Here is a 14,300-nt window from a genome sequence, read left to right on the forward strand (position 1 = left end):
AACATGCCGCTTCCGTGTCGTCCCCTGAATGTGACGGTAGACAAAACTGACCAATCACGTCCCAGCTATTTGCTTCACGGACCAATCAAGGAAGACGTTGTTTGACGAGCGGAATGGAAGCAAACATGGCAGCCCCGTTGAGAGCACATACTCAACGAAGGTTGTTGACAGTTTAATGACTTTATAGAGAAATATCCGTGGACATATTATGGCTATGCTCAGTTTGACAATAAAGGAGGTTTGTACGAGCATGTTTTATTTTTTTATATATCAGTGTTTTGCGTAATTGAAGTGTAATACTAGCTAAATCTGACACTGTTCCAATGTATCCCATTGTTTTCCATGACAGTACATGTATACTTTATTCCCCAGGCGTCCTTAGCGCTTAGAGAGGGGAGAATATCTCCTATTGAACTGTGTAGGAAATGTTTGAACCGAATCAAGAAGACACAACATCTTAATGCTTACATCACAGTGATAGAGGAGCAAGCTTTGGCACAAGCACATGAGGCAGAAACAAGACTTGCGAAAGGTATTATCATAGTATTTTGCAGGCTGATATTTTCACCCTTTAGCACGTATTGACCTGCGTTGTTTTTTCCCATCCAGGTTCTCCCAAAGGCTTGTTGGATGGAATTCCTTTCGCAGTCAAGGATAACTTCAGCACACAAAACATCAAAACGACATGTGGCTCCAGGATGCTCAAAGGTTTAGGATCTATACATTTTGTAGAATGTCCACGTAACACAATGAATAATGCTACATAAACTTGTGTTTTTCTTATACAGACTACACTCCTCCATTCAATGCTACTGTTGTGCAGAAGTTGCTGGACCAAGGAGCTGTCCTAGTGGGGAAAACCAACATGGATGAATTTGCTATGGGGTAGAAAGAGATGACTTATTTAAATATTTGGCAAAATATGTGTTCCTGCTATCCTGTCATTGTGCTTTAATTTAGATCAGGAAGTACAGATGGAGCATTTGGACCAGTGAGAAACCCCTGGGGTTATGCTGCTCCATACAGGGAAAACACAGGACTGGATCCGGACTCTGACTGGGTCGTGACTGGAGGGAGCTCTGGCGGAAGTGCTGCTGCTGTGGCGTCACTCACCAGTTATCTGTGAGGACTCGGATAAATACTTCAGTAACTTACGCTATGTAACTTTTCTGGTAGATGTTATTATTGCGCTTATTCAATTACACTTGCATTCTTACTGTGAGCGGAATCGCTTCTCCACAGGTCTGACCTGTAACTTGGTCTGGTGATGTCAACTGTTTATCTCCATGGAGATAGATATGTTTTATGCCAATTTGTGAAACACTCCAGGGAAAGCAATAACACCTCCATACCAGGCCAGTAGGTGGTGGATCCTAGGCCTGTGTTAAATATTGCTACAAAAATATCTAATATAAACACTAATATTGATACTGATTTATGCCACAGATACAAAACAGAAATTTACTGTTTTTAAAATTAAAGTGTTTTTTTTCATCCAGATTTTTTCTTTTATTCTTAAAAGCCTTGATTTAGTCTTTGTTTTTGTTCTATATATTGTTTCTTTTTTAATGCAGCTTGTGTAATAAATTAAGAAATGTTCATTTTGATTTTAATATAACTAAAAATATTGTGTCAAAGATTATATAAAAATAATATTGTTATTGCAGCACTTAGCACTTAATAGAATAATCAAACACATACTTAGGATGTTTAATTAGCTACGGAAATTGCACATTTAACCCTCTACAGCACAAATCTCCCCCTACAGCTCAAGCCCCCTCCCAAAATGAATACCGGTAATGTCAATAGTAATTATCTTGGCCTTGCAGATCCTCCATCAAAAAAGTTATATGCCTACATGGTCCAAGTTCAGAGTGATGCACACATCAATCTGGCAGATCCAGATGAATATAGTCCATTTTTAACTATACATTCTGCCTCAAATTATTTAAAAAACTGTGATTTTATTTGCAGAGCACTTGGTTCCGACACGGGGGGCTCCACTCGAAATCCAGGTGCGCTGTGTGGAGTTGTGGCTCTGAAGCCAACTTATGGTCTCGTGTCTAGACACGGCCTTATTCCTCTCGTCAACTCTTTGGATGTCCCAGGCATCATGACCCGCAGTGTTGGTGATGCAGCTGTGGTATTAGGTGCGAAATGCAACAACCCCATCATGTATGTCAAAGTGTGTCTTCAAAATATATTGGGGGAAAGGTCCCATTCACCTCTTTTGCAAAATTTTGGAAAGTTCCGCTTTCCAGGCAATGATTTAACATCTCCACGGAGACCAGTGTGTGGCGGACCCTTCAGAAAAATTACATAATGCAATTTTAAATGAAACCAGTTCAAATCTTCCACATGAATTAAACCAAAAAAAATATAATCCTTTAAAATAACTCTTATTTCTCATAGATGTTCTGCAAGGTGTCGATGTAAAAGACTCAACTACCATCCAACCTCAGTCATCACTCGCACAACTCCCAGAAGATTTTGATATCAGTACCTTACGAGTGGGAATCCCCAAAGTAAGTCACCCAGACGACTACAACTGAATCTTTCTCCATCGTAGAACACTCCTGGACGAATGTGGGATTACACCAATTTAAGTCAACATTTAGTCATGATTGCACTGTAAATTAGAGTAATTGATCATCATAACGCTATGGCAGTGTATTTATAGTAACAAAGTGCTGTGTGATGTCAGGAGTATCATGCCCCAGGCCTGTCTGAGGAGACATTGGAGCAGTGGAGTCGTGTTGCAGACATGTTTGAGAGAGCGGGCGCCCGAGTGGAGCAGGTGTCCCTCCCCCACACCCAGCACTCCATTGTGTGCTACTACGTACTGTGCTGTGCCGAGGTGGCCTCCAACATGGCCCGTTTTGATGGGTTGGAGTATGGTATGTAATTCCCACATGTACACACATTGGTACAGAGTTTCCTATAGAGTTCAGTGATACAACTCGAGTTTATATTACATTTAATTTCTCATACAATTAGTGAAGTATAAAAGTATCACATAACCTATGTCAAGCTGCCTTTTTGAACAGTTTTGAAAAGTTACTTTTTATGTTTAGTACAATACAATAAGCAACAAAGTGGGATTTTGTTGTAGAATGTATAGTCCAGGTTGTTTTTAATTATGGGGGAATTTTAGACTGATCCCCTCTATTAATGGGAAAGACTGTATTGTAATAGATTCAATAAACAACATTACCATATTTTAGTGAAATAAATAGGATATGCCTACAAGCTAAAAGCTGCTGTGTTATGAATTATACTGATAATAACAAATGTGTACATGTGTTTTAGGACATCGCAGTGCAATGGACAGCTCCACTGAAACCATGTATGCCACGTCCCGGCACGAAGGCTTCAACGATGTAGTGAGAGGAAGGATTCTGTCTGGAAACTACTTTTTACTTAAACAGTAAGTAAGAAAAGGGGAAATAGACTATGTTCTTATGTATTATCTGTTGATTAAGCTGATTGTAATCCTTATTTTCAGGAGCTATGAACATTACTTCTTAAAGGCCCAAAAAGTCCGACGTCTCATAACAGAAGATTTTAGACACGTCTTTAACTCTGGTGTTGATGTACTGCTGACTCCCACTACTCTGTCAGACTCTGCTCGATACTCTGACTTTACACAAGAAGATAACCGAACTCGCAGTCAACAGGAGGATGTCTTCACTCAGCCTGCCAACATGGCAGGTATGAGAGAACAGCACCGATCTGCTGTACACACAGAATGATCACGTCTGTCTACATATGTGCCACAACAGAAGCCCTTACTATACAAACACACATTTTATACATTACATTTCTAGTGCAATATATGAAGATCTGCCACTGTTGTGATAATAATAGCCATAACAAAAGCAATAACATAACCATTTGAATGTTCTATTATTTGTGTAGGTCTGCCCGCTGTTTCTGTACCAACGGCTCTGTCCAGACGAGGCCTTCCCATTGGACTTCAGCTCATCGCTCCAGCACGTCAGGACAAGAGGCTTCTGTCTGTTGCCCAGTGGATTGAACAAAGGGTCGGCTTTCCCTCCATCAGTGACTTTGAAACACCCAGTGAAGACAGTGAACGATGCCAAAAGACCAAAAGAGAACATACTATATAAAACATAATGGTGACTGTGAACAAAAACCCATCATTACTTATGACAACAGTACAGTCCAAGTGTTGGAGGGAACAAAGATTTCTTTTTTCAGCTTCCTCCTCAAACTGTATCAGTTCCATGTGAAGTTCTGCACCTTTGCTGTATCATATTCTAACAGTAAATAGGAACTTATTGGCCATCCAAACCTTGTTCAGTAATGTTTTGTCTGCATGTGGACCTGGTATTACTAGGCATTAATGAACACGGACATGAAAGTCAGTTATGACAGAAACACAAGAACACACAGCTTTGATGGAACTGCATCACTTTTGACATTCTCAGTACTTTACTATCCCCTTCTTTCTCCTTTTAGTGCATTGGCTTATTGGCTCTCATTTCAGCTTGATCTTGGTGTTTTTGATGGCTTCTTTCAAGTATTATTTTGCTTTTGGATTACTCAGTTTACATTAGACACATGTTCTCATTCCCGAGTTGTGAGAAGAAAACTACAAATATTTTTATCTAAGCATGTGACATGTGACATTTTTCCCAGCACATTCATATCAAGGACAGAGGAACCAAAACAGCCCATGAGTTTCGAATCCGAACCCATAAGCTTCAGTTCATGTTACTAGTCACATTAGGAAGACTGTTCCACTGTTCAGAAGAATTGATATGTCTACTCAAGAAAGACAAAGCAGGTGTTGCAGGTTTCCCCCCCCTAAGTTAAACACATAAAACACAGAATTATGCACACGACACAGAGAGAAATTGAAAAAATCGTGCTGCCAAACATGCTCCAAAGCACATTTGTGTCCATGGCAGGAGTTTTGATACAAATACATACTGTAGTTCTGAAATTGAGTGTGAAGGTAATGCCAAAAACAGCATACAACTGCCTTGTTATTCTCAGCCGAATATTTTTAAGATTTTTATAATTTTTAAACTTATAAAGACTTATAGCACATTTTCCCTTCGTCCTACACCAAAGACCAAGTCCATTCTATCACAGTATACTTGGCTATTCCACCTTTTAAATTGTGGTTTGTGTAAGAATCATTACAGCTTGTCACAAAAAAAACGACAGAAGAAAACTAAATGTTTGCGATATTGTCCGCCATTGCATATACTTGACCTAGTACTGGTAAGGTAATGCCACAGTAAAATAGCTTGGGTGACAACACTTGTAAGAGAAGCTTTGGATATGCCGGTAATCTGCTCCCATCACACGATCACATTTTACTTATTCATAGCACTTTGAGTGAGTTGTAAATCTGGAAATAAAACAATCCCTCTGATGTGAATTCAGTCTAACATTGAGGAATTTGTGGAATGCAAAGGTCTGTGTCCTGAATGTCCTTCACCTGTGGCTGATACAACCCACCTCCCTTTTGTTATTTACACTCCACCTCACCTATAGGCTTTATCAGGAATAGGATGACGGGAAAGGGTTTGTTTTTTTGCGGTCACACACACACACACTGGTTGACTGAAGCAGGGCTCTTGACCACCACACTCCAGTGGTGCTCAGGTTTCAAGGAGCACCTGTAGGAATGTGCCCAGCACCAGTGTCAAGCCTTTTTTTACAGATGAAACGGGCACAAGTGTTGAAAACTGTGCCGAGGTGTGGACGACAAAAGCAGGGCATGAGAAGCAGGTTCAGAGAGTTTTTAATCCCACTCTATAGTATTGTGAAAGATAAGACAAACTATACAATACGGCCTTTGTCATGTGAGGAACAATTCCCACATTGATCTGCAGTGAGGTTGCCTTTGAGTGAACAGGTGAATCTTGCCTGCTTTACCAAGTCTCTTAGAAGTTACAAAACTGCCTGCATTTTAATGCTCCCTCAAGGTTTCACTCAGTCTGGTGTTGACTGACAAGGCACCATGGCAACAGAGGAATAGGCAGGTTCTCCAAACAAGTTTGAAACAATTTAGCCTTTTTCCCCCCCATAGTTCCATACTTTTACACAAAATCTAGCCACTAAAGACGAGAATTTAATTTTAGTGCCAAGAGGATACTTGAGATTTAAAGTTTACTATATTATTTAACAATTGCAGAGTGAAAAATTAGTCTCTTCTAACTCAATGTAGGTGACATTTTCTGGGTCAAATAAGGTCAACGCACCAGTTAAGACAAGTGTTCTAGTCATACCAATGTTAAACTGAAAAGCATACAAATAGTTCCTTGTAGTTTACAGTTAGAGCTTTATTGAACTTACAAAACGCGCCTCCTATTTAGGCAAAAATCATTCACATTTTAGCGCTTACAAAACTTAAAATCTTTTACATGGAGCGAGGCTAAAAGCCAAGACCTGAAGTATAATTTCAGTAGTTATAGTGGGCTGTGTTACAGATACTCTCATTTCCCGCAGAGGAACATATAGTCCATCCACACGCACTGGCTTGTGCGCATCGTGGAACCGGGCACTGGGCTTCGCGCGCTCCTTCAGAACTCAGAACAAAGCGGATTTATACCAATTTCTTGTCTTCAAAAAAGCACGTAAATTTTTTTGCGTTAGTCCAGTGCAAAGATCCAGCTTTAGGAGCAGCCGTGGAGGAAGCCCAGAGCCAGCAGCAGCAGCAGCGCAGTCATCTCAGTCCTGTCCCCGGCGCTCTTGTCCTTAGTAGAGTTCCCTGTTGTCATGTTGTGGGGGTGCATCGTTGTGTTCCCGGCCATGGTGGAGTTCATGGGAGACCATGTGGCGTTGTGGGGAGACTTTGTGGTGCCCTGGGCCTGTACCTGTGAGGCAGAGCAACTCATTAGGGTCACAATCCCGTTAAAGAAAGAGACATTGAGGAGTCGAGATGTCCTGTGCCTCAACTGAAACATCCACAGACACTACAGTAACTAAGCTTTAAGACCTCTGGGGCCAAACAGTTTATCTAAAGGAACAACACTACTTACCTGTGATGCGAGATGAAGAGCACACAGCAGGGCTCCAAGGAAAACTAGGCACAACTTGTTCATCTTGTCGGCGTTAGTGACCAGCGCTCTTGACGTGACTTGTGCGGTGCGGGAGCCGTGGATGCGCTGTGTGTAACGGGACACGCGCACCTGGGCTTTATACGCGACGTGACCTCATTAGTCCACCTGCGCCACTTCTGCTGCGTTCACGGGCGGTCCGACATAAGGCCTTCTGCCTCTGGGAGAGCACACTAACTCACAACACTGGATGTAATATGTTTTATTTTTCTTTGTAAAATGTGTATGTTATATGTTTTTCGCTAAAGAACGAAAACTGGTCAAATCTTGTTTCCCATTGATCTAAACCTAAAAGGCCATGAGTGTAGCCAAATAGACTTGGCTATTCTATTTCTGCATATAATACAGTAATGGCAAACCTTTTTATGTGTTTGTTTGCTTGTGTGTTTGTTTGTTTGTTTGTTTGTTTGTTTTCTCCATTTGAATCAATTGTTGTATTGCTTATATCTTTGGCGGAGCCGTCTCACATAGGAAATAGCTCCCTTGTGTGGCTGTCTGCACTTACTACACGTAATTAGAAATGTGTATTTTGGTCCTCACGACTATCCGTCGTTGTCATTCCACACTTTCTTCCGGAAGAGACACATTGCAGACGGAATATAAACACATTTGGAGGTACGTGTTGCCTCAGAGGACAAACACATTTATCTCAGTGGTCTTACAGCCCCTCGCCCTGTCGCCTGCACATGCTGCTGTGCCGGGTTTCTGCGGCTCTGGGGCGATGGAGCCGGAGGTCACCGCGGGTACACGGCCTCCTCCGCCGCGCGGTGCCTCTCGGCTCCAGCCGCTGTCACGGAGTCAGCGCCGGGGACGGCTCCTCTCAGCCCGCAGAGCCAGCCTCTGTCCAGGGGCTTTACCGGGACTCGGTGCTTCTCCCCAGGACAGACTTCCCAATGAAGCTGGCCGGGCAGAAACTTCTGGACAGAGAGGTGGAGATCCAACAGGTAAGAGGAACTCATGGCCATGTAAATATATGCCATGATAAGAGAAGGAAGTATATATGCAAGTTTTGACTGTGTGTCCTTAGGCTTCTGGGTTTGCAGAGCTGTACTCCTGGCAGAGAGAGAGGAAAGCCAAGAAAGAGTTCTGTCTCCATGATGGACCTCCATATGCCAATGGAGACCCTCACGTTGGACATGCACTAAATAAAGTAATTAGCCCATAGCTTTGAATGAGACTCAAATGTATTCATGCAAGTTACATGCATTCATATTTTATTGGTGTTATTGCAGATTCTTAAAGATATTCGTAATCGTTTTGAGATGCTGAGAGGTCGACAGGTTCACTACATTCCTGGTTGGGATTGCCATGGTTTGCCCATAGAGCTGAAGGCTCTGGGAGAGCTTGGCACTAGTGGGCTGACTCCACTTCAGATCAGACAGAAAGGTAAAAACAAAATCTCATCAACAGTCTAAATTATGTGCACATATAATACATACGACTTATTATTTTGTCAGCTCGGGAGTTTGCAGAGAACGCCATCGCTCGTCAGAAAGCCGCTTTCCAGCGCTGGGGTGTGATGGCAGACTGGGACCAGTGCTACTTCACCTACACCGGCACGTATGAGGCTGCTCAGCTCAAAGTGTTCCAAGAGATGCACAATAAAGTGAGGGGACTGATGCACTTTGACATGAACTAAATGAAAAGTGTATTAACCCTATGATGTTATGCGATTACAGGAGTTGATATACCAGGACTACAAGCCAGTTTTCTGGTCTCCTTCTTCTAGGTACTTTCCTTTATCAACCTTTGTACTTTCACTGAACGCTGCTTTGCTGTTAGTCATGTCTTGTTTTATCTTAATGATGAACTTTTACAGTTTTAACATTTTTGACAACTAGTTACTGTGGATTGTCATGGTTACTATGGTATTCTTATTGTGTAGAACGGCTTTAGCAGAGGCTGAGCTGGAGTATAACCCTGAGCATGTAAGCAGAGCCATCTACGTTACATTTCCAGTGGTGAAGTTACCCCAAAGTATAACAAAAGAAGCAGGTAAAACAGATCTTTGTATTAGTGTTATTTATTCTCTAAAATGCAAATACTATGTGCATTTATACAGCTTTTTTGCTACATAAACTGTCTCCATTAAACAGCTGAGGACAATGTGTCCGTGTTGGTGTGGACGACCCAACCTTGGACCATTCCTGCTAACCAGGCTGTTTGCTACATGCCTAATGCCCAGTAAGCTAAAAGGATTGTCAACTGAGATTATTATTATGATTATGATTATTATTGAATCATAACTTATATTGAAAGGACCAACATTAGTATAGGTTTTTGATTTATCTGGAAACCATATGCAACATTAGTATAGGTCTTTGATTTATCTGGAAACCATATGCTAAAGTTGCAGTTTTGTCCTGTAGGTATTCTATAGTGAGGAGGGCAGATACTGGTGATCAGCTCCTGTTGGCCACCGAGCGTCTTGCCAGTGTATCAACACTTCTGGGCACCGAACTGGAGACTGTGGTCACTTTCACGGGTAAACGTTAGGCTCCCGGATTACACTGTGTCCCCGAGCAAATGAATCAATACCGTTGTTATTGTATTTGCTCAGGTTCTCAGCTCGAAGGTGGGGTCTGTAAACACCCCACTATCTCGGCCAAAGAAGTTCCTCTGCTGCCAGCCAATCACGTGACTATGGCCAAAGGGACAGGACTAGTTCACACTGCTCCGGCTCATGGCATGGAGGACTATAGTGTGGCTTCACAGTTCAAGTTATCCGTGGTATGTCTCAATTTATTGGAAGGAATACATTATTTAGAAATATCTTTAGATTTTCTACATGCCTGTAACGAGTAAATGTAATGTGTCCCTTTTTAGGAGTGCATGGTAGATGAAGATGGGCTGTTCACTGAGCTGGCTGGTCCTGAGCTGCAGGGTCTTTCTGTGATGAGTGAAGGAACCAGTAGAGGTAAGTAGCTAATGATGACGTTTTTGTTAGTCTTTGTCTGAGTTGTTTGACTTTTCTGTCAGTGATCTCCATGCTGACGGAGAGTGGCGCTCTCGTCAAAGAGGAGAAGTGCGCACACAGTTATCCGTACGACTGGAGGACTAAGCAGCCTGTCGTGATCAGACCCAGCAAACAGTGGTTTATCAACACAGCATCGCTCAAAGACAAGGCAAAGGTAACTGCACCCTGGAGAGGCTCTGACGGAAGACGAGCTTTATGGTGCTCAGACCCCAGCAGGGGGTATGGTATAGATGGGCACAGGCAGAGTTGATGACATTTATGAGCTCCTTCGCCCGGGGCTGTGTCACTGGTAGTAGTGTTGTCATAATACTAACATTTCAAACTCAATTTTGATACTAATGAATAGGTTTGATTCTCGAAACAGATTACAATACCACACTGATGATAAAAACTGCTTTTCGTTTTCATTCGAACACCATATTGTCTTGCACTAGTGCTGATAAAGTACATTTTTCTAGTATCTGAGTATCGTGTATGAGTATGAGTGGGACATGAGTATGAGTGTCGTGGGACAAATAAAGGCTTATCTTATGTAGTTTGGATATGAGTTTTAATATTGATTAGTATCTGAATTTTGATACGTTTGACAACCCCAGGTAGAGGATAAGACTGATATGAGTAGAGTGAGACAATGAGAGGATGAGAGTCCGAGGGTGAGAAGGTGGAACGCAGATGTGCCGTATGATTTGTGGAGGTTGGTGCTGTTAGGACATTCAGGCTGAAGTTACACTTGCTCCATGTTTCATCAACTTTTGTTCCAGCTAAAATTGAAAATCTATTGAACGCTTTTGTCAATGAAATGTTCCTTTCCCCAGGATGTTCTTCAGAAGGTGCGTATCCTGCCAGAGTCGGCGCGCAGCAGCATGTTGGCCATGTTGGACAGAAGGACATATTGGTGCATCTCCCGACAGAGGAGTTGGGGAGTTCCAATCCCAGTCTTTTACCATAAAGAAACCGGAGAGCCTCTTATGAACAAGTAAATACACTAATCACATTGTTGACATGCAGTACTTGACATGATTGGCAGACTTGTTGTTGGCACACATTTTGTCAAACTGGTAAATGCATTTTGTGTTTGCAGACACACTGTATCTCACATCGCATCGCTGTTTAAGGAAAAGGGCAGTGACTGTTGGTGGGAACTCCCGATTGAGACCCTGTTGCCATCAAATGTCCTGAAGAAGGTCAGTCTTTATTTCTACGTTGGTGTGTTCAAGTTTCTTTATTCGTCTTTTCTGTTTTCTCAGAGCAAAGCGGGCCCTGTGTCTGACTACGTTCGTGGAGAAGACGTGCTGGACATCTGGTTTGACAGCGGCGCGTCATGGGCTGCTGTACTAGAAGGTAAAACGGCAAGCCTTGCACTTTTGAACTTGCTACTATTAATAGTTATTTTTCTTCATATCTGAAATGTCAAGAGAGTGTTGGACACACAAATACATGGCCATTGTGCACATATTTTATTTTGTGTCATTTTTAGAGGAGTTTAAGGCGGAGCTTGACGAGCCTGAGGAGCCTGAGCAGCCAGAGTCACGTCTTGGCTGGCTCCCTTCTCTGCTGCGTAAACCTTTGACCACCACAGGTTCAATAAACCACAGCTAGTCTTTCCCCCTTATTCTTTATTTCCACTCAGGCCTTCCCTTCTTCACATGCTCTATCCTCATTGTCATTGGACAGAAGGGAAACCTTATTTGTCTAACTATTAACACTTCATTTTGCATAAATACTCTTGAAAAGCTTGTTTGCGGTTAGGGACAAACCAAAAAGTTCACTTATTTGCATGTTAAAGGTGTATTTTGGACAACATAGTGGAACTTTCTTTTTCACAAATAGCTGGAGGTCTTGAACTATACTTTGCAGTCTTGTGCTTTTTTCTTTTTTTGAAAAACACTGTGCTATTTCAGCTTTTTATTACTACTATGTATTTCAGTACTGACTAATGGCAATGTCTATTTTCTTCCCCATTTCTCCCTTGCTTTTGTAAACCTTGTGTATGAAAACATTGTTTTTTTTGTCTTTATTAGAGTCTGACTCGAGGGCAGATGTGTATGTGGAGGGGAAGGACCAGCTCGGAGGATGGTTTCAGTCCTCACTTCTTACCAGTGTAGCCGTGAGGAACAAGGCTCCGTACAAGTCAGTATTTATCCTCGTCCCGATGCAAAGTTAATAAAAAATGCCTCTAATTATGGGCCCCTTGCGTTCATAGGTCTCTTGTGGTGCATGGTTTTGCCGTCAGTGAGAAGGGAGAGAAGATGTCCAAATCACTGGGCAACGTTGTGGACCCGGATACTGTAATTAATGGAGGAAAGGTAAATTATTTGATTATTATTTACTATTTTTATATGTCAATACAAAGTGCTATTTTTTTTTCTTCAGGACCCCAGCATGCCTGCCTATGGGGCTGATGTACTTCGATGGTGGGTAGCAGAGTCCAATGTCTTCTCTGAGGTTCAAATCGGGCCCGGTGCTCTTAACTCGGCCAGAGAAAGTATCAACAAGGTAAGTGCACTCCGATGTTGACGGTTCATGCTTACGGTTTTGTCATTATATTAATATAGCTATTTGTTTGTTCTAATTTGCTGTTGGCAGTTGAGAAACACTTTGAAGTTTCTGCTTGGAAACGTACACAGCTTTGACCCACGCACTCAAGCTGTGGACCCCAAAGAAATGCACTACGTTGACCAGTACATGCTGCATCTGCTACGGGAATACAGCATGAAAGTATGTCGCATTTTGACACACAAGCACATTATAAAGCCTACACATCTCTCTTGTCACAGAAAATGTTAAAACACAGTGTGCATTTGGGTGTATGTGCAGGTGACCGACGCCTACAGTGAATTTGATGCTGGTCGGGTCATACGCCTCCTGCAAGCTTTCGTCAGCAGAGATCTTTCTAGTTTCTATTTCAGCATCATCAAAGACAGGTAACGTTATGTACTGACGGTATCAAAGTGGATGTTTTATTTTTTGGTGCTTAGTCATTTAGTTGATTACATATTTTTCTAATGAAATCCTATGAGCTTGTGGTCATGTGAGTGCAATTTGAGTCAGATATTTAGTTTATTCATGGAGATACTTTGAGAGCTTTGCCACGTCACCGTCTCTCCCCTTTAAGTCAATGAATTGATGCTCGAGGCTTGTCTTTACTCAACCAAGAATTGATTTTGTTTTAATCAGCACTTTGGTAATGTACTAAATCGTATTCAGGCTTTACTGTGATCCAGAAGACTCTTTGGGAAGGAGGTCATGTCAAACTGCTCTAGAGGAGATTTTAGATGGCGTGGTCAGATCAGTAGCCCCCATCCTCCCACATCTGTCTGAAGAGGTGTATCTTCATGCTCCTGGACACGACGGTACGTGCTCCTTAATCGAAATCTTGAACAAAGCACATCATACATTATATTTTCTCGTGCAAAAATGTGACTTGCAGAAGGAGAGACTCTGTTCAAAAGTGGCTGGATCAAGAGTAGTTCTGTGTGGAAGCGGCCGGGGCTGGAGGAGGCGGTGGAAGGAGCCTGCGCTATTAGAGACTCCTTCCTCTCGTCGATTCCAGGGAAAAATGCGGCTCAGTATGACCTCATAATCGCCATAGAGCCATGTCTACTGTTTGAGCTCATGGAGGTAAAGCAACATGTAGGATTTTTTTTTTTTTTTTTAGATATATGCAGTACAAATATGAATTATTACCCTCTTGTCTAACATCTAGTCTCTACAAGATGAGCCTGTTTCCACCTCCTCTCAGCTAGTTGAACTGATGATGTGTGCTAAAGTAAGCCTCGCTAGTGAATTACCCCGGGACCTGCCCTCAGACGCCCTGCGGAGTCATGGGAACTTCCTCATAAACCTAGAAGGTAAGGCCTTTTCAAATATTTAGTTTAAATATACACTCCCTAATAAGTATAATACTTAATCATTCATTATTTGCAGGTGGTGTGATCCGTGAAGACAGTCGTTACAGTATTGCAGTGGTACCGTCCTCCGCTGCCCGCTGCCCAAGGTGCAGGCGCTTCACCTCAGACTCCACAGACTGTTTATGTCCACGCTGCCAGACTGTCCTGTCACAAACTCAGTGACCCCTTGACCAGAACTTTGGGAGAAATAATTTGGCAGTTTGCATACAGTTATTATTAAGCTGATTGACATGAATTGAGTAGATTATGGAAGCTTAAGCCTGCCATATGTTAAGTTTGACACACTAAATACACTGGCTGGACAAAAAGTCACCA

The 14,300-nt window shown here is 42.2% G+C and overlaps 2 protein-coding genes across 3 annotated transcripts; both read left to right on the forward strand.

Moving 5' to 3' along the window:
- The first annotated feature begins 92 nt into the window (after positions 1-92).
- Positions 93-4,220, forward strand: qrsl1 (glutaminyl-tRNA amidotransferase subunit QRSL1). The gene is made up of 11 exons (XM_072457910.1): positions 93-238; positions 373-532; positions 610-708; positions 789-885; positions 961-1,122; positions 1,975-2,150; positions 2,413-2,525; positions 2,705-2,897; positions 3,310-3,427; positions 3,506-3,711; positions 3,919-4,220. Exons 1-11 carry the CDS (start codon positions 209-211, stop codon positions 4,128-4,130), a joined length of 1,566 nt encoding a protein of 521 aa, XP_072314011.1. The 5' UTR covers positions 93-208; the 3' UTR covers positions 4,131-4,220.
- Positions 4,221-7,669: 3,449 nt separating this feature from the next.
- iars2 (isoleucyl-tRNA synthetase 2, mitochondrial) lies at positions 7,670-14,164 on the forward strand. Of its 2 annotated transcripts, XM_072457585.1 has the most exons (24): positions 7,670-8,041; positions 8,125-8,247; positions 8,330-8,483; positions 8,555-8,703; positions 8,777-8,826; positions 8,983-9,092; positions 9,194-9,281; positions 9,467-9,582; positions 9,658-9,827; positions 9,924-10,014; positions 10,077-10,228; positions 10,890-11,050; positions 11,156-11,258; positions 11,322-11,415; positions 11,552-11,653; positions 12,096-12,204; positions 12,278-12,380; positions 12,448-12,570; positions 12,661-12,792; positions 12,892-12,998; positions 13,282-13,427; positions 13,505-13,695; positions 13,781-13,925; positions 14,002-14,164. In XM_072457585.1, the coding sequence occupies exons 1-24, from the start codon at positions 7,784-7,786 to the stop codon at positions 14,145-14,147; spliced, it is 3,123 nt and encodes a 1,040-aa protein (XP_072313686.1). In that variant the 5' UTR covers positions 7,670-7,783; the 3' UTR covers positions 14,148-14,164. The 2 variants fall into 2 exon arrangements, with proteins under 2 accessions (XP_072313686.1, XP_072313687.1); XM_072457586.1 differs by lacking the exon at positions 11,552-11,653.
- Positions 14,165-14,300: the final 136 nt, after the last annotated feature.

The sequence above is a fragment of the Eucyclogobius newberryi genome, unplaced genomic scaffold (genome assembly GCF_026437365.1).
Source record: "Eucyclogobius newberryi isolate DKJ021-1_F unplaced genomic scaffold, fEucNew1.0.hap1 SCAF_21, whole genome shotgun sequence".
Classification (NCBI taxonomy): domain Eukaryota; kingdom Metazoa; phylum Chordata; class Actinopteri; order Gobiiformes; family Gobiidae; genus Eucyclogobius; species Eucyclogobius newberryi.

Bases quoted from the DNA above. Each gene is read 5' to 3' on its own strand.
- qrsl1 (XM_072457910.1), top strand. From the start codon at position 209: ATGGCTATGCTCAGTTTGACAATAAAGGAG. The intron at 709-788 runs GTTTAGGATCTA...TTTCTTATACAG, and splicing joins TGGCTCCAGGATGCTCAAAG to ACTACACTCCTCCATTCAAT. The intron at 3,712-3,918 runs GTATGAGAGAAC...TTATTTGTGTAG, and splicing joins TCAGCCTGCCAACATGGCAG to GTCTGCCCGCTGTTTCTGTA.
- iars2 (XM_072457585.1), top strand. From the start codon at position 7,784: ATGCTGCTGTGCCGGGTTTCTGCGGCTCTGGGGCGATGGAGCCGGAGG. The intron at 9,583-9,657 runs GTAAACGTTAGG...GTATTTGCTCAG, and splicing joins GACTGTGGTCACTTTCACGG to GTTCTCAGCTCGAAGGTGGG. The intron at 12,793-12,891 runs GTATGTCGCATT...GTGTATGTGCAG, and splicing joins TACGGGAATACAGCATGAAA to GTGACCGACGCCTACAGTGA.